Source organism: Panthera onca, chromosome E2 (assembly GCF_046562875.1).
Source record: "Panthera onca isolate mPanOnc1 chromosome E2, mPanOnc1 haplotype 2, whole genome shotgun sequence".
In the NCBI taxonomy this organism is placed as follows: Eukaryota; Metazoa; Chordata; class Mammalia; order Carnivora; family Felidae; genus Panthera; species Panthera onca.
The window spans coordinates 14,122,219-14,144,240 of NC_138353.1; the positions used below are offsets into that span (position 1 = coordinate 14,122,219).

General features: G+C 52.8%; 2 protein-coding genes across 9 annotated transcripts; both read left to right on the forward strand.

The window, feature by feature from the left end:
• The first annotated feature begins 1,939 nt into the window (after window positions 1–1,939).
• Window positions 1,940–5,417, forward strand: SERTAD3 (SERTA domain containing 3). Of its 8 annotated transcripts, XM_060651149.3 has the most exons (4): window positions 1,941–2,162; window positions 3,537–3,558; window positions 3,640–3,795; window positions 4,151–5,417. In XM_060651149.3, the coding sequence occupies exon 4, from the start codon at window positions 4,157–4,159 to the stop codon at window positions 4,751–4,753; it is 597 nt and encodes a 198-aa protein (XP_060507132.2). In that variant the 5' UTR covers window positions 1,941–2,162; window positions 3,537–3,558; window positions 3,640–3,795; window positions 4,151–4,156; the 3' UTR covers window positions 4,754–5,417. The 8 variants fall into 8 exon arrangements, 7 of the variants coding, with proteins under 7 accessions (XP_060507131.2, XP_060507134.2, XP_060507132.2 ...); XM_060651148.3 differs by having other exon boundaries at window positions 1,940–2,162; window positions 3,537–3,749; XM_060651151.3 differs by lacking the exon at window positions 3,640–3,795 and having other exon boundaries at window positions 1,940–2,162.
• Window positions 5,418–13,324: 7,907 nt separating this feature from the next.
• SERTAD1 (SERTA domain containing 1) lies at window positions 13,325–16,669 on the forward strand. Its single transcript, XM_078438421.2, has 2 exons — window positions 13,325–13,491; window positions 15,594–16,669. The coding sequence occupies exon 2, from the start codon at window positions 15,594–15,596 to the stop codon at window positions 16,320–16,322; it is 729 nt and encodes a 242-aa protein (XP_078294547.1). The 5' UTR covers window positions 13,325–13,491; the 3' UTR covers window positions 16,323–16,669.
• Window positions 16,670–22,022: the final 5,353 nt, after the last annotated feature.

Genomic DNA, 22,022 nt, shown 5'->3' on the forward strand with positions numbered 1-22,022 from the left:
CTCCAGGAGCAAACAAGTTAATAATACTTGGCTCGGAGGGGAGGAGTGGTCAGCCCCAAGAGGCTGTTACATGGAAGCTAAATTGTGCAGAATCATTGTAAAAAGCTTGAGCTTCATTCTGAGGTTCTGTGCTAGGAGGGGAGCAGGAGAGAGGTGGAGGGGGGCACAGTCAAGTTTATGTTGTATAAAGCTGCCCTTGACTGCTGTGTAAATGTGGATCGGAGGCGTGCAAGAGTGGAGGCTAGAGCCCCAGGGCCCCAAGACAGAGGCCTTGACGGAGGCAAGAGAGTGGAGGTGAGTGGAGTTGGACAGTCCATGATGGAGGGGAGAGAGGCATCCAGGCTTCATGGGACTGGAACCTAGAGATGGAGTTACAGTGAGGCCACTCTGAGATGGGGCCTCTGGAAGCAGGGCAGGATTGGGGGGGGGGAGAATGACCCCTTCTTAATCATGTCCCTCTTTGGAATCTACTGTCCCCTGCCCATGTTGCCCAGAGACACCTTTTGCAGGTTTGAGTGAGCCACTCCTCTGTCCCCACTTCACAGTCTCCCCCACCTACCCACCCAACACCTTCCCCTCCAAAAAAAAAAAAAAAAAAAAAAAAAAATCCATTCCAATCATATATTGCTTCTGCAAGCAGCAGGATGACTGGTTGATAAATTCCAACCCGTGAGAACTGGTCTGAGGAGGCTTAAACCTCCCTTCCCAGGGGTAGCCTAGAAAAAACTCCCTCTCCCTCCTCTTGGTGAAACTTTTGGGTAGGGCAGTACTGGTCCAGGCTTTCAGGGCACTAGCTCGGGTTTTTTGTTTTTGTTTTTGTTTTCTGCCCTCTTTCTCCTTCTGTCACATTGGGCATATTTAAAGAACTTTCACTGGATGCCTGCTTTGTGTCCATGTGCTGGGTGATGCTACGGACCAAGCCCTGGGTGACAGAGATAACCTCAGTACCTGCCCTCAGGGCCAAGAATGGGAGACATGGGCAGAGGGGTCAGGGTCAGGATGGGGGGGAAGCCCAGGACACCATAGGAGCCCAGAATGGGTCCTAACCCACTCAAGCATCAAGGGAGGGCTTCTGAGAGAAGGAAATCTTTGAGATGAGACCTGGTGAGAAACAGTCTGGGAACGGAAGGTGTACTTTCAGGATGGGGAAACAAGTTTAAAGATCCATAGGCCCTTTATTGTCATTTTTGAGTACTCGCTATGTACCTAAAGCATTGGGGTTAAGGCAGGGAAGAAAACAGACAAAATCTGTGTTTATGGTGGTGGCGGGCACTCGAAGTCATTTTAGAAAAACTGAGAGTCAATCTGTGGTCGGATCACAGGGAGCAAGGAGTGTTTCAGGGACCAGACCGTGAAGGGCTTTGTGGCAAAAGGGAGGAGTTTGCATTTTGTCCCCAGGGGAGTACGAGCAAGTAACGAGTTCCCAGCAGTGCCATCCTGAGAGGGGAAGGATGGGGCGTCGGGGGTTGCAGGAGAGACCACCACAGGATGTGCTGAGAAGTCCTGAAGATTAAGAAAGGGGCCTCGGGGTAAAGTACTGGGGGGCGGGAGCACAGGAACTGGGCTGCGATCGCCCAGGCAACGTAGGCCGCGCCAAACTATTGGCTGGTCTTCAGCTACGTCATCCTCCGCCCCGCAGCGTCCGCCCTCGGAACCCCGGGGGCGCGGCCTCCGCGAGTGGCTCAGCCCCGCCCGCCTGGAAAACAGGGTGGGGAGGGGCGTGCCGACCAGCCTCGCTCCCCGACAGGGTCCTCACCTGGTATAAAGGCATCGCAGAGATCAATGTTGACGACTTTGGAGCGAGGACAGTGGCTGAATTGAAGGAAGCAGTTCTGACGTCCCCGCCACCCTCCACCCAAGAGACGTGGCCCCTCCTCCGGGCGAGTCGGAATCCTTTAAAAGGTCCGGGGTGTAAGGAAAGGGAGGGCCGGCCGGGTGTCTCCTGGCGACGGACCGGTGGCTCCACCCAGCCAATCCGCGCCCCGCAGCGGGCAGGGCTCCAGCCAATCGCGGCTCGCAGTTCGGCTCCTGGGCGGAGCGGGGTGGGCCGGAGGCCAAACCGAGAGGCCCTGGGGAGGTGAGCGAGGCTCGTACCCAGCACTGTTGGGTTGTAAAAGCTACGGACGTTCCACGACTTGGTCATTGCGAACCTGGCAGCTGAGGTGAGAGAGTCCACCTGGCTTGAGATTTGCCTTAGTTTAGGGAAGGTGGAGGCGTGCCCCCCGAGAGTCCTGGAGGCGGGGTCTGGGCGTGAGTCGGGGGCGCAGATAAGGGTGACTGATAGGGTTGGTGGGGCTTCGAGACTGAAATCGAGATCCCGGACTGAAGGCGAAGTTGTTGGGGTAAGATCTTCAAGTGGAGGGAGTTTGAAGCTGGGACATGGGGTGTTTGGAGAAGCGAGAGAACCGAGGAAGGAACTTTTGGGGCAGGAAATCTGGAGATTAGGACAATTCGAGTCTCCCGGACGGGTTGAATTCGGGGCTCTAGTGTTCTGGAAAAGGGGTGAGGGGTTGAGGCTGGGATCCTGAGCATTTGGAAAAACGGAGATAACTACGGGCAAGGAATCTTGGTAAGGGAGATGCAGTGGCGGTGAGGAGGTGCTGGTGAGAGTCCCATATTCAGGTCTTGGAGTCAGAGGGAGAGTTTGGAGGTGAAGTCGAAAGGCATTTGAAAGACGGGAGAAAAGGGGAAAGTTGACGGGTGAAGGTATCAGAATTAGTCTCCCAAATGGAATAAATCAGAGAGCATTTGTAGTTTTTGAGCGATGTGTTGGAGTCTGGGTTTCTGGACCCGAGAGCAGTTTGGGGAAAGAATCTAGGACCTCCTTGGGGTGCGAAACCCGAGAGAAAGCAGTTTTAGGGCCGGAGTCTGGGGTGGGGGAGGGGCGTTCCGGGCTTGGAGCTCAGACCCGCAGCCCTAGAGGCAGCAGAGGGCGGGGCTCGGCAGGCGCCGGGCAGCTGGACGTCCGGGTTCCCTTCCCCCACCCGCCCCGGGCACTTGTGCGCATGCCTTAAGGGAGGGCGGGGGAGGTTCGTCCCAAAGGCGTGCGGCACCCTCTGGGTATTGTAGTGCAAGCTCAACGTTAACGCACGTGCCAGGCGGCTATTGGCCCACATTTCCCAGAAGCCCCTGGGCCAAATTGTTGCCTGCCTGGACGTTGAATAGAGATCCAGGGAGGAGGCGGAGTCGGGCGTTGAGTCAAGTTTTAGCAAGTTTCTTGTGGGGCGCGCTTTGGGGGAAGTCGAAGGCGCGGGCTAAGAGAATGAGGGAGGCTCCTTCCCTGCTCTTGGGAGAGCTCCCAGTCGGTTAGGAAGAGGACATGGTCAGAAATATACTCCCTGTAAAAGAAGAGTTTCGACAAATTGGTGTCCTAACAGGGCTTCGGTGGCGACAGGCAATAATAGATAAATATTGAATGAATAAATGGCAATTAAATTCTTCTTCGTTAAGCGTTAACTGTAGATGGGTACCGTGTATATTACACATCGGATCTCCTTGAGAATACGGTGAGAATTTTTACATTCCTCTTTTTACAGATGGGGAAACAGACCCAGAGAGGTAATGTCACATAACTTACAAAGATCAAACAGCTGAGCAGTGTCAAAGGCAGAATTCAAATCCAGGTTTCCCTGCCTCCAGTCCAGGTCTCCGTACTCCACAGCTGTCATACGTGACACTGTTGAAGAACCGAGTATTGTAAAAAGAACAGTGTTAAAGCTCAGGAACTTGATCCTCATCTTACAGCTGAGGTAATTGAGTCTCAAGGAGGCAAATTCACCATTCAAGGCCACACAGGCAAGTAGGGGGATGCAAACCCACCTATGTTTCAATCCAGATCTTGTTTTCTTAGTCATTTACATTTAGTCTCCTCCTCAGCCCTGTGGAATTCATATCATGTCCATTTTATAGATGAGGAAACAGGTTTAGATCATAAAAATGAACAACAACCGGGAGGTGCCTGGATGGCTCAGTCGGTTAAGTGTCTGATTCTAGATCTCCACTCAGGTCTTGATCTCAGGGTCCTGAGTTCAAGTCCTGCATTGGGCTCCACACTGGGCATGGAGCCTACTTAAAAACCAAACAACCATACAGGAAATTCGGGATCTGAATTATCCCTGCGGTGTCTGACTTGCCCCTCTTCTCTCTACAGGGCATCATGGTAGGAGGCTTGAAGAGAAAACACTCAGATTTGGAGGAGGAAGAGGAGGATGAGAAGTGGGACTGGGGTCCAGCAGGCCTGCGGAGCTACCAGCAAGCCCTGCTTCAAATCTCCTTAGACAAAGTCCAGCGGAGTCTGGGCCCCCGAGCACCCAGCCTACGCAGGCATGTCCTCATCCACAATACCCTCCAGCAGCTCCAGGCCGCCCTTTGCCTGGCTCCAGCACCTGCCCTACCCCCTGAGCCCCTCTTCCCGGGCGAGGAGGACTTCTCCCTGTCCGCCACCATCGGCTCTATTCTCAGGGAACTGGAGACCTCCATGGACGACACGGAGTCCCCTCAGAATCCAATAGCTCCCCCGGGCCCCCAGAACGAAGTGCTGCCCCAGCCTGATCCAGTCTTCTTGGAAGCTCTGAGCTCCCGGTACCTGGGGGACTCTGGTCTGGATGACTTCTTTCTGGACATTGACACATCTGCAGTGGAGAAGGAGCCTGCACTGGCCCCACCGGAGCCTCCTCACAACCTCTTCTGTGCCCCAGGGTCCTGGGAGTGTAATGAACTTGATCACATTATGGAAATCATTCTGGGATCCTAAAACTTCCAGGGGCTGTTTCTCATCTCTGCCTCAGTGGGCGGGATCCCTGGATGCAACTCTGTGTGTGTGTGTGTGTGTGTGTGTGTGTGTGTGTGTGTGTCTGTGTGTGTGTGTTGCAGGGGCTCTAAGCAGTGACTGTGGCCTCCTTTCCTCCCATTTCAGGGTTCCACAAACCGTCTTGCATGTGTGTGTGTGTCTGGTTGCCACAGCCTTCTGTGAAGGTGGGTCTTCCTGAATTAATTTATCTGTTCCAAATGCCTTAACGTGACTCTTTCTGGGAGTCTGATTTCCCACTTCCCACATTTCTTCTGCCTTTTCCTCCAGTTCCTACTCCCCTGGTGACCACTGGGGCCTCAGGGAAGATAAAGCTGGGCCTGTATGTTGATGACTGGGATGTGCTGCCTGGTTGCTATGGGAACTCAGACTTTGTCACTTGCACCTGGAGGGAGCAGGAGGGACGGACCTCCTCCCTCAAGGCTGATCCCCACCTCATTGGCAAGACCCCAGTCCCAGCAGTCTCCTGATGCATAACCAGGCCGGACCACGTGCAATAGGGTGGAAATCAAACCGCTCCATGCCACATTATTTAAAAGAAAGGCGGGTTTTGTGGTGGGTTTTGTTTTGTTTTGTTTTTGATTGTTTGTAATGACTTTTTTTTTTTTTTTTTTTTTAATAAAAGTATTTTGGAAAGGGTGATGTTGCCTGAAGTTTCTAAACTTCAGCGGGTCGATGAGAGGGACCTGGTAAGTTCCCTGGACACCTGCACCACCTCCCCACACCCCCGCCAAAGTTGGGGCAGGCATATTATTAAACATAATATTTATAGAGTATTTGTTAAGAGTACTGTTGTATCCACTTTGTTTGGATTAGGTCATTTAATCTTCATGATAATACAGAATTCTGTTAACAGGTTTTACATAGGAGGAACCTCAAGTTCAGAGAGGCCAAATCACTTGCCCTAGGTCACACAGCAAGGAAAGCAAGGACCAGGGAGCTAGGACTCAAACTCAGTTTGCCTCCAGGGATTGGTTTTCAACTATTGTGTTTGTTGCTCCTTGGTAGACTTAGACTCCCCAGCCACATGGGTGCACAAAGAAAGGAGAAACTAAGTCCCATGAATTACCAAACTGTCAAAGGATAGGTGACTCTAGCAACTAAAAGTCATTTTTTTCATTGCATGCAATGTGTTGCTGGGACCCAGAGGGGAAAGAAAATGCCTAAAGATAGTCTGCATTAAGAGTAGATCTTTCTAGGGGTGCCTGGGTGGCTCAGTGGGTTAAGTGTCTGACTCTTGATCTCAGCTCAGGTCATGATCTCACACAGTTGTGAGTTTGAGCTGTGGGTCAGTTGGTCCCTGCACTGACAGAGGGGAGCGTGCTTGGAGTTTTCTCTCCCTCTCTGCCCCTACCCCACTGGTGTTCTCTCTCAAAAGGGGGCGGGGGGAAGCTCTCTCTAGAAAACTTGGCTAGGAAGTAGAGACCAGGTTGAAGTTAAAGTGCTAAGGATTTGGGGCTTTTGGGTGGCTCAGTGGGTTAGGTGTCCACCTTTCGCTCAGGTCATGATCCCATGTTTCATGGGTTTGAGCCCTGCTTCGGGCTCTGTGCTGACAGCTCAGCCTGGAACCTGCTTTGGCTTGTGTGTCTCCCCTCTCTGCTTCTCTCTCTCTCTCTCAAAAATAAACATTTAAAGTGCTAAGGATTTATTTGGGAGGTACAAGCCCAGGCCTGTGAGAGGAGAAAAGAGAGGGGGGCCAGGAAGATGCAATGCTTAGCACTGGCTAAGCCTCTTGCAAAGACCTTTGAAGACAATGCAGCAGGTGAGTTTATACAGCACTAGGGACTCTTCTAGAAGGTTTGCAAAGAGGAACTACACCGGTGGAGTCCACAGGCAGGGAAAGGAGGGGGATTTTGCTTGTGCTTTCTGGCCCAAAGCCAAGGTTCTCAGCTTAAGAGGGGCTTTGCATCTAAGTCTGAAAGCATTGGGGTAACTGACAGGTGCCAATGGACAGAGAGAGAAGAAATGGTCATGAGAGCCTCAAGGCACATGCGTTTCACATCTCATTGTGGATGCCCATGTCTTACTCCTACTTAAAACTCTCAGTGACTTCTCACACTCAGAATAAAACCCCAACTTCAAGGCCTGCAATACAGCAATCTTGGGGCACCTGGGTGACTCATTTGGTTAAGCAGCCAACTCTTGATTTTGGCTCAGGTCATGATCTCAGGGTTTGTGAGATCGAGCCCCACATTGGGCTCTGTGCTGACAGCAATGAATCCCTACTTGGTATTCATTCTCTCTCCCTTTCTCTCTCTCTCAAAATAAATGAATAAACATTAAAAAAAAAAAAAAAAAAACCTGTCAATCTTGCTCCTAACTTCCCCATTTGAATCTCCCACTCTTCCGCACCACCAGTCACCCTGGTCTCATTTGACTCCATGCTCGTAACCACCCCAGGCCCTTTGCACTTATTAATGGCCCAGAGGATATGTCCCCTCTAGCTTCACCAACATAAATGTCCCTTTCTCAGAGAGGTCTTCTCTGCCCTTCCTAGCTCAACGTGTCTTGCTGCACCGAACATTCACCCCACTGTTTGATTTTCTTGGTATCATCTATCCTATCTCAAGTTATTTATCACCTGTTTATGGTTAGCCTCCTGGTCTATAAAAACTCTGAGAGGGAGGGGTTTTGGTGGTCTTAGCCCAGCTGTGTGCCCTAGTGTACAAAACTATGCTCAGTACAGGTGTGCACTCAAAAACAATTTTTTTTGGCTATTAAAAAAATTTTTTTTAATCTTTATTTATTTTTGAGAGAGAGAGAGACTGAGCATGAGTGGGGAAGGGGCAGAGAGAGACGGGGAACACAGTATCAGAAGCAGGCATCAGGCTCTGAGCTGTCAGCACAGAGCCTGCCGTGGAGCTCGAACCCACAAACTGAAAAATCATGGCCTGAGCCTAAGTCGGACACTTAACTGACCGACCCACCCAGGCGCCCCTTTTTGGGCTATTGTTGAAAAAATGGACCGACCTTGCAACGGTCAACCCTCCCTCTTACCTCTCTGAATTCACCTTCCTCACAGTCTCCCCACTACTATGCTCCAGCTATACTATTCTCTACAGTTCTTCAAACAAACCAGCATGTCCCAACCTTAAGACTGGATTCATACCTGCCTCCCTGAGCGATTGTGCAAACTGGAAAGGAGGGCCTGATGCATGCCAAGGATTCCAATAATTGCTCAAATTTATTGTCTACGGTGGGCCTGGTGCTCTTCCAGGCATATGAATAAAACAGACAACTCCTGCCCTCATACAGCATGGCAGTTGGGGAAGGCTGCAACACACAAATAACTAAAACGGAGAGTCTGTCGGGTGGTGACAAATGCTGTAGAGAAAAAGAAAGGAGAGGGATGGGGGTGTTAACTATTTCAATGGGATGGCCAGAGAAGGCCTCACCGACAAGGTGACATTTGAGTCAAGACCTGAGGGAGGTGAGAAGTGAGTCATGCCAATCTGAGGGGGAACGGATGTCGATGCAGATGCAGACAGAGGTAACAGCCGGTGCGAAGGCCCTGAGGTGGGAGCCTGAGTGGAGCGTTTGAGGGACCTGAAGAGGTCAATGTGGCTGGAACAGTGCAAGAAAAGAGCATCCTAGGAGCTGAAAAAGACGTATGGTCTTGAGGGACTGAATTTTACCGAGTGAGATGGAAGCCATGGGAGGCTGTTGAGCAGAAGAGGGATGAGACCTGACTCACCTTTTAACAGGTCCTCCTTGCCCTAAAGATAATCGAGTGAAAAGGAATCAAGTAGCTTTCTAGTACCACAGTGAGGCCACTATAAGGAGCATCCCCACTTTCCAGATGGACAAACTGAGGCTCGGAGAGGCCCGGTATCCCCCGCACCCCGTTAAAGAGGCTGATGAGAGAAGTAGAAAGGCTGGCCCGCAGAGGGACCGGGTATCTGAAGACAGAGTCCACCTTCCCCAAACTGCGCTCTTCCGGCCCGCGGTGGGGGGAGGGGGCGCGGCCGCCTCGGGGCGTGGCCGACGGGACAGGCCCCTCCCACCTGCCCACTCCCCATCCCCAGCCGGCCGGGCGGTGGAATACTTCGGAGGTAGCGGCTGCGGCTGCGGCGGGAGCCGGCCCGGCGCCTGCTCCCTCCCCAGAGGCCGGGTGGGGCGGGGTGGGGCGGCCGGCGGGGGGCGGGGCGCTCCCCGACCCGCTTCCCCCTCCTCCCGCCGCGGGCGGAGCCTCCTCCCCAGGCCTGCCGGGCGGGCCTCCTGCTTCTAGTTTCATTTGCCGAGGCCTGACCTCTCTCCGTCTCCCTTCCCCCAGCCCTTTGAATTCCTGGCTCCTTCTGCACTCTCTGGTCTCAGATCCAGGGTCACCTCCTCAGGGAGGCTCTCCTGGACCATCCCGCCACAGGCCTCCCTATTATACCGCCCTGTTTTGTTTTCCTCAAGGCACTGAACAGGGGCCGAAATTATCTTCGTCATGTATTCATCTTCTAGGGTCTCAGAATAAAACACAGTGTTCCATAGAGGGCTCTAAACCGCCTGAAAGCTTCTCTGACCTCCCAGGCAACACAGTCCAGCTACACTGGCCTTGCTGCCTGGCAAACTCCCTCCTCGGGGCCTTTGCACTGGCCCTTCCCTCTGGCCAGAACACTCTTGTTCCAGAGCTTTAGTACCTCTCTCGTTTCATTGGGTCTACTCAACGTCACCTCTTCAAGGAACTTCCTACCAGCACCAACCAGCATCCTATCGACACCACGCACCACGCACCCTTTCACTATTCTCCCCCTGCTCTGTTTTATTCTTTTCCTTTTCACTTCACCTTCTAAGATACTAAGTAATTTCTTTATTGTATTAAGTGTATTGTCCACCTCCTCATGTCAGGGGTTTTTGTCTTCATAGTTTTACTGCCGTATCCGTGCGGTATCATCCACGGTACCTGGCACACGGAAGGTGTTCAATCCATGAATGTTTGTGAATCAATGAATGTCTTTGTTTTCATATTTCTTTTCTTTGTTTACCTCCTCCCCTGAGCCATGAAAAGAGAGACCCTGTGAGGCTTATCCTCACGTATCCTTGCTGGATCCTTATTGACTGTAACAGTGCCCAGAATATAGTAGGTGTTCAATAAATACGGGTTAATCAAGCTCTTGCGATTTCTGTGAGCTCTCCAGCATGCGATCTGGAGCAAGCCACTTGGAGACTCGGAGCCTCCTGTTTCCTTAGGCCATAAAGATAGGTTATGGGAGAAATTATGTGAACTTGCCTAGCAGGGGCCTGCTTCTAATTAGCATTTTACCCTCCTTTTATTATGAAAAATGGTAAGCATATAGAAAAGATGGGGGGTGGGATGTATTCTCAGTGCCTGTATAGCCTCCCATCTAGATTTAATTGTTAATATTTTGTTTCCTTTATCTACATATGTATATATGCATATGTATATTTTTTCTTTTGCTGAACCATTGGAAAGTAAATTGTAGACATCTTAACATTCTACCTCTAATAGCTCAGCAGGAATTTCTTTTTCTTTTCTTCCTTTTTTCTTTTTTAATAGGAAAGGAGGTTTTGTTTGTTGTTGTTGTTGTTGTTTAAGTTTATTTATTTTGAGAGAGAGAGAGAGAGAGCAAGCACTTGCAAGCAGGGAAGGGGCAGAGAAAGGGAGAGAGAGAATCCCAAGCAGGCTCCAGGGGGCCACCCGCATAGAGCCCCAGTGGGGGCCATGAGATCATGACCTGAGCTGAGATCAAGATTCTGATGCTTAATTGACTGAGCCACCCAGGCACCTCGGTATTTCTTAAGATTAAGGACACTCACCTACAAACACAACATTTCACATCTAATAGAATTAAGATTTCCAGGGGCGCCTGGGTGGCTCTGTCGGTTGAGTGTCTGACTCTGATTTTGGCATGATCTCATGGTGCGTGAGTTCGAGCCCTACATCGGGCTCTGTGCTGACAGTTTGGAGCCTGCTTTGGATTTTCTCTCTCCCACTCTCTGTCCCTACCCCACTTGTTCTCTCTCTCTCTGTCAATAAATGAAAAACCTTAAAAAAAAAAAAAAAAAAAAAAAAAGAGCACCTCGGTGGCTCTGTTGGTTAAGCGTCTGACTTCACCTCAGGTGATCTTGTAGTTGGTGAGTTCAAGCCCCACATCAAGCTCTGTGCTGACATCTCAGATCCTGGAGCCTGCTTCAAGTTCTGTTTCTCTCTCTCTCTGCCCCTCCCTTACACTCTGTCTCAAAAATAAATAAACATTAAAAAAAATTAAAAAAAAAAATTCCAGGGGCGCCTGGATGGTTCAATCAGTTAAGGGTCTGACTCTTGATTTCGGCTCTGGTCATGATCTCATGATGGTATGTGAGAACGAGTCCCATGACAACTGGCTCTTCGCTGACAGCAAGGACCCTGATTGGGATTCTCTCTCTTCCCCTCCCCTGCGTTCTGTCTTAAAAAAAAAATGTAATAAGTAAACATAAAATAAAAAGAATTAAGAATTCCACAAGTCATCTGATATCCAGTCTATATTCAGATTTCCCCGTGAATATCTTTTGTAGCTGTTTCTCCAACACCGCCCCCCCCCCCCCCCCCAGTCAGGATTTCGTGAAGGTTCATACGCTTATTTGGTTGTAATAAAGACATTATACAGTAATTTTCATTCTGGAAAATCCTCCACCATCAACCCCACCAAAACCTTTTTCTGTTTTCTTGAAATTGAATTGTTGGTGGAACAGCACAGTTGTGCTGCAGATGTTCCACATTTTGTATTTGTCTGATTGTGTTCATGTTTAATTTGTTCCTCTCTGTTTCCTATAAGCTGAAGGTTAGGCTAGAGGCTTTGTGAGATTCAGTTTATGAAATTTAACAGGGAGACTCCACAGGGAGTGTGTGTACTTCCTAACACATCATATTGGGTGGTGCCCAGTATTGGGGTGTCCCTCTCTTGTGGGTAGAGAGTTTCATTACATGGTTAAGGTGGTGAGAACCACATCTCCACATCATAAAAGGATATTTTCCCCTTGCAGTTAGCAAGTAACCTGTGGGGTGATGTGTTGGAGCCTGCCAAGATCCTGTTAACCTTTCACCCTAAGGTTTGAGCATCCATTGATAATTGATGCCTGAATCGAATCGTTTAGTTAGCATTTTCTAGAGCTTACTTTGGCCAGAAGCTTTATTTACAACTAACAATTCTTCCCAGAACTCCAGAAGAGTTAGCAAATGAGCTACTTGGAGAAGCTAAGTCCCATTGTCAGTTTATCAGACAAGTGTTAAACTCCTGTCTACCTATACCCCACCCCACAAGTCCCCCTCTCCTTGAATTAAGTACCTGTGCTATGCCAACCGCTAGTGCTACCACCAAAAGGACATGTCGAGCACCATTCTGAGCATTTCGTGCGATTACTCTTTTTTTGATATTAATTAATGAATTAATGTATGTATTGATTTTTAAGTAGGCTCCAAGCCCTACTAAGGGCTCGAACTCATGACCCTGACATCGAGAGTCACATGCTCTACAGACTGAGCCACATAGGCACCCCGTCCCCCCCAACCCCGGCCTTTTTTAAAGATTTTGTTTTTAAATAATCTCTACACCCAACGTGGGGCTTGAACCCACACTCTCAAGATCAAGAGTTGCATGGTCTTCCAACTGAGTCAACCGGGTGCCCTTATATGATTATTCTTTTTAATCCTCAAAATAATCTCATTTTAAAGGTGAGGAAACAGGGGCACCTGGGTGGCTCAGTTGGTTAAGGATCTGACTTTAGCTCAGGTCATGATCTCACAGTTCGTGGTTTTGAGCCCCCCTTTGGGCTCTGTGCCGACAGCTCAAAGCCTGGAGCCTGCTTCGGATTCTGTGTCTCCCTCTCTCTCTCCGCCCCTCCCCCACTTGAGCTCTGTCTCTCTCTCTCTCTCAAAAATAAAATACACATTAAAAAAAAAATTTTTTTAAGGTGAGGAAACTGAGACCCGAGGGGATTCAAACACTCGCCCAAAGTCACAACGTTACTTAGGGTATGAAGCCCAGGATATGTGACTCCAGTGCCATCCACTCCTGCCGCCTCCCTCCACGCCTATAACCACCATATAACTGCCCAGCATTTGCTGAACGTGCTATAGTGCTCTTACAGATACAAACTTATTTTAATTTTCCTAACTCCCAAGGGGTAGGTAAGAAGATGCCCATTTAACACACTGTGTGGCTCAGAGAGGTTAAGCATTTTTCCAAGGTCACACACACATCTAATGAGTGGTTAGAATTTGAACCCATGCCTATCTGGCTTACAGTACAGACCCGTTAGAGTTGGGTGTGTAAGAAGCTCAGTTTGGGTTTGGCAAGTGCATGGGCAGGTGTGAGGGGCCTGCACTTTGAGAGGTTAAAAACCCCTCCCCTCTACTGTCCCGCAGGGAAAACGGCCACCCCACCTGGCCCGGTCCCTTCACGCAGTAGCCGGGCATGCGCCCTGGAGCCAACCTACCCTCCTTTCGAACCTTCCCTCTATAGGCTCCGCCCATCACCGTCCAGGCCCAATCCCTGGGTGGAGGGCGGGGCCGCCACGGGAGTGGGCGGTAGTTAAGGAGAGTCAGGAGCCTGGAATCGTGCGCCGGAGTCAGAACTGCGTCTCACGACCCAGGCGCCGGTTGCTGAAGGAAAGCGAGCGAGCGATGCTGCCGTCGCCGCTTCCTGATTGGCTGTGCGTTGATCCCTCTTCGTTCTGATTGGCAGCGGGTGAGCTAGGTATGTAAATGAAGTGAAGGGGCCTGAGGAGAGACGGGAAACCCTCGGCGGGGTCGTTTGGCCGGTTCGATCCCCGGGTCCTGCCGGTACGCGCCGGGGCTGCCCGGGATCGAGATGCGCGGGCCTCTAAGTGTCGCCCGGCCGGGTTGGGTGAATCACGTCGCAGCCCAGGAAGGGGGCGGAGGCGCCGGCTTCTGGCTCCGGCTGCGTGACTCACCCGCCCCCGCCGCCGCCGCCGCCGCCGCTTCGGAAGGAGCCACCTCCACTGCCTGCCGGAAGCGAGCGCAGGCAGAGAAGGCGGAATAGTCCTCCGGGGATCCCAGCCCGCACGGTCCTGGGCGGCAAGCTGGAGCGACAGCCAGGACGTGGGGGCAGTGTCGAGGATCCCGGGGTCTGAGGAGCCGGAATCCCCGGGGAAAGCCGGCCTGGCGCCGCTAGGGGGCACCGGGACCAGGGGGCGGAGTCGGGTGGGGGCAGAATTCCTGCGGTTCTGAACTCCCGGGTCTGCGGGGAAGGAGGCGAGGACCGTTTTTAGTAGGGTGGGGGGTTACTTCTAAGGTCCTGTTGGGCAACTCCTCGGGGATTGGACCTTGCAAGCTTCCAGTCTGAAAAAAGCAAGTTGGGGCTGGGGTCCAGAACTCCAGGGGCCCCTACCTCGGGGAAAGTGTGGGTCCTCAAAGTTCTCTCAGTGGCCCCCTGTGCCCGTCAAGATTTCCCGGCAAGCTCTGTCTACTAGGCCTCCCAAATAAATCCTGAATCGATCAACTTCCTTCCACGTCCACTACCAATCACCTTCTACTCCAAGCTACCATCATCATCCCAAGAGTGCACTAGCCTCCAAATGGAGCTTCCGATCACGCTCTTCCCCGTCTCCACTCCTCCCCACTCATCTTACTCCAAGCAGCTGAGGGGGATCTTCTGGAAACCTAATCCACAGCACCACTCTATTCCCTGCTCAGAACCCTTCAGTGACACTCACAGTAAAATCCAAACTTCTTGCCTCTGCTTGCTCTCCAAACCCTGTTCCCTCCCATGTCACTCTGTGCGCTGACCACACGGGTGTTTTTTCAGTTCAAGCTCATCCAGCCTCCAGGTCTTTCTTTGCTTTTGTTGTTGTTCTCTCTTCTCTGAGTGCTCTCCCCCTGGTTCTTCTATAGCTGACTCCTTCTCCTGCTTGAGGGCTCCACTCAAATGTCTCTTACTCAGAGGAGCCTGCCCTGACCACCCCCCAGAATCTTTTAGTGTCTTCCTAGCACCATCTGTACATTTCCTGTATTTAAAATTTCTTTTTTTTTTAATGTTTATTTATTTTTGAGACAGAGAGAGACAGAGCATGAATGAGGGAGGGTCAGAGAGAGAGGGAGACACAGAATCTGAAGCAGGCTCCAGGCTCTGAGCTATCAGCACAGAGCCCGACACGGGGCTCGAACTCACGGACTGTGAGATCATGACCTGAGCCGAAGCCGGTCGCCCAACCGACCGAGCCACCCAGGCGCCCCTACATTTCCTGTGTTTATGTATGTATTTGTCTGATTTATAGACATTCAATAAATGTTAGGTTAAACTATGTGAAACAGCTGCTTTCATGGGTTAAAAAAAGGTTGAATATTGGGCATTTCACATGGTTCACTGAAGAAGTACATAATAATAGCTATTAAAAGTACTTGTTAATAAGAATAGTTACAATGTAGGGGCGCCTAGGTGGCTCAGTCAGTTAAGCATCCGACTCTTGACTTCTGCTCAGGTCATGAGATCGAGCCCCGAGTCAGGCTCTGCGCTGATATCAAAGGGACTGCTTGGGATTCCCTCCCCCCCTCTACCTCTCTCTCCCCCTCTCTCAAAATAAATAAACTCAAAAAAAATAGAGTGTACTAGGCACTGTTGTGCTTTTTGTATATTATCTCATTTACTCCGGAGAACAACTCTATGAAGTAGATACTATTATCATCCATTATCTTAAAGTTTCCCTAAGGAAGCACAGGCTCAAGAAGTTAAATGACTGGCCCGAGATCACACCAGACACCAGTTACCAGAGCCAGGGTTTGAACTTGCCACGGACTTTCTATAAGTGAATGACTCGCCCCACCCCCCACCCCCTGCAGATGATGCTGAGCAAAGGTCTGAAGCGCAAGCGGGAGGAGGAGGAGGAGGAGGAGCCGGAGAAGGAAGCCTTGGCAGTCGACACCTGGTGGCTGGATCCCAGGCTCCCAGCAGTGGCACAGGCACCCCCGGCTGTGCCCTCCAATTCCCTCTTAGACCTCTCGGTGCTCAAGCTCCACCACAGCCTGCGGCAGAGTGAGCCGGACCTGCGGCACCTGGTGCTGCTAGTGAACACCCTACGGCGCATCCAGGCATCCGTGGAGCCCGAAGCTACCCTGCCCTCCGTGCCCAGCCCGCCTGAGGCCCCTGGCGTGGCGGCTGACAGCCTGCTGGCCAGCTCAGACGCTGCCCTCTCAGCCTCCATGGCCAGCCTTCTGGAGGACCTCAGCCATATTGAGGGCCTGAGCCAGGCCCCCCAGCCCTTGGTGGACGAAGGGCCGCCGGGCCGCCCCAGTGGCGGGGCCCCACCCGGCCTGGGTGCCTTGGACCTGCTGGGCCCAGCCACTGGCTGTCTGCTGGACGATGAGCTCGAGGGCCTGTTTGAGGACATCGACACCTCTATGTACGACAGCGAACTTTGGGCACCAGCGTCTGAGGGCCTCAAACCCGGCCCTGAGGATGGGCCTGGCAAGGAGGAAGGTCTGGAGCTGGATGAGGCCCAGCTAGACTACCTGCTGGACGTGTTGGTGGGCACACAGGCGCTGGAGCGGCCACCGGGGCCAGGGCGCTGACCCCCACAGCGGAGATGGTGGTTTGGTGTCCAAACTGAGCCTGGTTGCTGGACTAACTGTCCTTGGAAAGACACAGCTAACTTCCCTAGAACGGAAAGAGGGGCTTTGGAGAGACAGAATCCATTCCTGAGCAACTTCACCTCTGTCCTCTTGTCTAGGGCTAATGAGGGGAGTCTGGGACTGGCCCTTGGGAGGGGATGACAGGGCCCGGTGGCTGGAATGTGATTTGGACCAGGCCCTGTGCTGGACTGAATCGGCGGAGGTCGTTCCCGGGGATACTTTTTCCGTGATGTGGGACGAGACTGCACCATTTTCTGGAAATTAAAACCATTCCTGGGTTATTTCAAGTCTGTGTGCTTTGTCTCTGGGCTAAGGCAAGGGTCAGGTAATAACCTCCAAATTTTACTGAGCGTGGACTGTGTGTGCTAAGCACCTGACGTGTGTTCACTCTTTTCATCTTTGAAATTAGATGGCCATTATTACTATCCCCATTTTACATTTTGAGAAAACTGAGGCTCCAACAGGACATCGCATGAGGGGGTGGGTTTCAAGCCGTGAACTTTACTGCTTTCTTGTTCTGGTAAGCGGATGAGTTAGCTCTGGTAACTGGCCCTCTAGAAAACTCCCCCCAACATACTCAGCCAGGTTTCCCTGATTGTGCATGATGATGGTGGTCGTGGTAGCAGTGGAGGAGCCCCAGGCCACCAGAAATCATGGCCTTGCCTGAAGTCTACCTGTGTGTCTTGAGGCTGGGGGTGGGGCAAAAGGGAGGTTTCAGAATGAGCCAGAAATAAAAGCACAAAGCTGAAGGCTTGATGGAGCTTCTCCAAAGAGCTTTGAGAGCCAGCTCTCCAAGAAAATGGGGAAAGGCACGGGAGACTCCAGCAAGTTAAGAAAAAAAAAAAAAAAATCCACTCGGGGTCTCATCTGCCTTTGGGCAGGGATAGGGCAATTTGGAGGGTGCCTCTGAAATAAAGCCACCGGGTTTAGCGGCTTGACCGCAAAGCAGAGGCGGTCCTGCTTTCCTTCTAGAAGAAACCCAGGCCCTGGCGAGCTGGGGCCACCTGCCCCACTGCTCGTGTGATAGGGCCCGCCCGAGCGCCGCGCCGGGTGTCTGCGCCGCCCCCGCGGTCCAGCCGCATTCCTGGCCCGGCTGGGAGGGGCCGCACACTCAGAGGCCTGGCACGGGACCCAGGAGGCGTCCTTCCTGGCGGCTGTGGGGGCAGGGCAGCGCCCCGGGTGCGGGCGGGGGGAGGGGCACGGTGAAACCCACGGGCGGCCGGGGGGCCGGGGGCCGGACGGTGACCTGCGAGGCCCGCTGGGCCTCCAGTGGGGTAACGCCGGCAAGAGGACACCGAAATCGCCGAGCCCCAGAGCCTCCACCCTGGCCGGAAGCTCTAGGGAGGCTGAAGCTGGGGTGGAACTGGGGGAGGCGGGCAGCTTCGGCGGCCCCTCGGGCCGGGAAGGGGCGGGCAGAGCGGAGCTTCCTGGAGGAGGAGAGGAAGTCGTGCCCATTTCTGGAAGTGGATGGGGCGGCCCGGGGAGGGGGAGTGGAAATGGCCCGAAGGGAGCTGGTGCCCTGGCTGAGGGTCTTCGGGTGCCTGACTCCTACACCGGGTGACTCCAATGGGATTCAGACCTTGAGAGTGTGGGTTGAGCTCTGCAATGCCCCCTGGTGCTCAGTCTGGGGGTCTGAGATGCCACTGCCTTAGTTCCCTGGAGATCTGTCCAGTGGTCAAGTAATCTCCCAGTGTAGGGCCAGCAATGCCCTCTGTTTACAACACTCTGGGGGCCTGTTTCCGTTGTCTCTGGGTGCCAAACTGGGGGACAATCTGTGATGCATACTGATGCAGACAGCCTACCCATCTGTCAACGATGCTCGCATCTGCCCCTGTGCCTACTTGGCCAGCGATGCCCCCCCTCTCCCCAGAGCCTCTGTATACCGTTACACAGGTTGTGGGCTGCGCATAGACTCCATGTTTAAGGGGCTACTATGCGTGTTTCAGGCACCATTCATTTACATATTGACTGCAACAGTTTCCCAGCAGATGGAGGTCAAACGCCTTGGGGAAGGAGTATGCCGGAGTATGCCGTTTGCACAAAAGCACCATATGGGCTGGATCAGCTCTAGTCCCATCCCACTGGTGCCCTCGGGTCTGTGAGCAGCTCGTGCCTGAGGACCTATTCCCCCCCACCCCCTACTCTCCCCATGTCTGACCCCCAGATGATTGCGCAGGCTCCCAGGCTCTAGTGTGCCCCACCGCCCTCAGGCTCAACCCCAAGAGGCCGCCCTACCTCAGCCAGCAGATTCCAGGGCCCACACCATTCCGAGCTGAGCCACCAGCCCTGGCGCCGTTACTCCTTTTCACAGAGCCTCTGTGTTCCTGCCAGGACACTCCCCAGCCAGGCTAGCTCCCCTCCAGGGGCATTCTCAGGATCCCCCATCACACACACACCTCTCTCCTCAACACCTGGGACAGTTGTCCTTGCTGTCCTTTGCTCCCCTCCCTTCGTTCCTTCTCTTATTCAGAAAAGATGTATGATGGCCTACTGCGTGCCTCGCTAAATCTGTGTCTGTCCTCTGCTCCTCTGAGATCTGAACTCTGCCCCTACCAAGGCTCATCTCCCCCACCTCCCCGTCCCATTCACGCACTTAAGGAACGTTTACTGAGCACCTGCGGTCCCAGTGCAGAAATCTAATTATGCTTTTTTTTTTTAACATTTATTCATTTTTGAGAGTGAGAGAGACAGAGCATGAGCGGGGGAGGGGCAGAGAGAGAGGGAGACACAGAATCCGAAGCAGGCTCCAGGCTCTGAGCTGTCAGCACAGAGCCCGATGCGGGGCTTGAACTCACGAACCACAAGATCATGACCCAAGCCGAAGTCTGACGCTCAACCGACTGAGCCACCCAGGCGCCCCCAGAAATCTAATTATGCTTAAGTCGATGATTATTGATGCAATAAGCCATTGAGCAGAGGTTGTGCTGAAAAGCCAGATCACCTGCATTTGAACCTCTCTGCTTTGCCATCCTGTGGCTCTGTGACCCTAAGCAAGGGACTTCACGTTTCTGTGCTCATCTGTAAACTGGAACAGTAACAGCCTACCTCCAAGGGCTGTTGTCCCGAGGTGGATGGGGGGGGGGGGGTGTTGTAGGCAGAGGGAACAGTATAAGCAACGGCTAGCCCCTGAGGGACCCTAAAACTTTTTCTAGCATCTGGAAGCTCTGGGTTTGGCTGGAAAGAGGGAGAAGCAGTGAGGTAAGTGATGGGGCTGGAGGGGTCTGCAGGGGGCCAGGGCGCAAGGGACACTGGGTGAGGCACTTTACTTCTAAGGTACTAGGGAATCACGAAGTGAAGGAATCCCTCTGGCTGCCATGTGGACGCAGTGGTACAGAGATGAGACTAAAGGCCGGGAACCCCGAGGGGAAGCTGGGAAGGGACATCACATCCGTGGCAGGATGGTTGGGAGGAAGGGGAGAGGGGTTTGAAAACCAAGAGGACAGGCTCCGGGATTGATGAGCCTCGATGGGGCAGGGGCCTCACACAAGGCCCAGGGCTCTAACCAGGAGACCCATGGGGACAGTGGGGCTGCCTTGGGATGGTGACTGGGGGGACAAGTAGGTCTGGGGTTGACGCTGAGGCCAGAGAGGGACACAGTGGGTGAGAGGGGCTGGTGGGGGGACACCCAGGAGAAGGCATCTGGGTCTCGAGGCCCGTGGGACTGGGCTTAATAGGGAGGGTGGGAGACAGGAGCAGGCAGAGGTGATGTGAGTGAGGGAGAGATATTGGCTGTGTTGCTGGGCACCCAGCTACCACTTGGCTCAGAGTGGATCGGAGAGGGTGGTCCCTGAGGACAAGCTTCCACCTCTTTCCCCAGCCGCACAGGATATCCTGTGTTTACTGAGGTGGCCTTGGCCGGAACCGGGACACTGGTGCCACCCCCTAAACTCAACTTCCCATGGCCACACCCCCTGGGGTGAGGGAAATTGAGAGAGACAGAGAGAGACAGAGAGAGGGACAGAGACGAGGAATGAGGATAGAGACAAAGAGAGGAACAGAGAGGTACAAAGACACACAGACACACTGTTCATGACAAAACACGGCAAACTAGAAAAGGAAGCTTCCTCAGCTTCCCCTGCCTCTTTTTCATTCCCCGATTTCTCCAAGGGGCCCCTTGCACAGGCTGTCCCTCTACTTGGAACCCACTCTCACTGACCCACCACCTACCCAGCAGCCTTCCGTGAACTTTTTTTTTTAAATTTTATTTAGTTTTGAGAGAGAGAGAGAGAGAGAGAGAGAGAGTGTGGGGGAGGGGCAGAGAGAGAGGGAGACACAGAATCAATCCTTAGCAGACTCCGTCCAGGCTCTGGGCTGTCAGCACAGAGCCTGACACGGGGCTCAAACTCACAAACTGCAAGGTCATGACCTGAGCTGAAGTCGGACACTCAACCAACTGAGCCCCCCAGGTGCCCCTCCAGGAACTCACTCCTACATATCCTTCAGGTGCCAGTTCAAATGTCACTTCCTCCAGGAAGCTCTCCCTGCCCTTTCTGGTAGTACCAGAGTGCCAGGCCCCTCTTATAGACCTAGATCTGTCCCTCATAGTGCTTAGCTCAGTATGTAAGTATACACTCATTTCACTGATCACTTCTTTAATGTCTGCCCTCATACCCCCCCGGCCCCCCCCCCCCCACACACACACACACTGGGAGTCTTGTGAGGGCAAAATCAGGGTCACTGCTGTGTCCTAAGCACCACCGAGCCCAGGGTTGGATACAGAAGAGGTATCTGTAAACAGCTGCTGAATGAATGTATACATGAGGAGGAGATATAAGGGGCATGTTTGGCCCGGGGACACAGCCATGAACAAGGAAGGACATAGTTGCCAGCTCCTAGAAATTTCACATGTGCTGACCTCTCTCTGGATTCAGATCCTCCTCACAGGCTGTTCCCTCTGCCCATAAAACTTCCCCTCCCTCTTCTCTTGCCTCGCTCCTGTAGGTCATCCAAGTCTCAGTTCACATGTCCCCTCCTCCAGGAAGCCTTACCTGACCTCCCTTGGGACCTTTCCTGGGCTCCCCCGTCAAGGCCCTGACCTTTTTCCCTGTGACTCTCTCACCCCAATCCTGGGCCATGCTGGGTCTGTGTCCCTGTTGGACTGTGAACTTTGTGAAAGCAAGCCCGGGCTATCTCAGTCACACTGTGTCCCCGGCACCATCCAGCGTAGGGCTGGACTCACTAACTGCTGACACTGGATAAAGACTGCTCCCTTTCTCCCCTCTGGTACACTTTGCCTGCATTTGTCCCCTCTCCCTGGAAGCCCCTTCCTACACTTTTACCTGACTCCCCGCTTCTCCACCATCCAGTTTGACTTCAGAGGTCACGCCTTCTAGGAATCCTTTCCTGAGCCTGCCCCCCACCCCCACCCCATGGTACACGGTAAATGTAAGTCTGTCGGTATCTCCAATGCCCAGCAAAGAGGCTGCTGGCAAGGGCTTGTGAATGTTTGTTGAATGAATAAATGAACAGGTGAATGGTTGGATGAATCAATGAGAGAGAGAGAGAGAGAGAGAGAGAGAGAGAGAATGCACTGGGGTGAGGGGCTCCTCAGGACCATCAGCAGCCCCATTCCTTCCTCCCTTCCCAGGAGAAGGGTTCTGGCAGGGTTCTGGCCACACCCCAACCCTTGGTGGCTGCCAG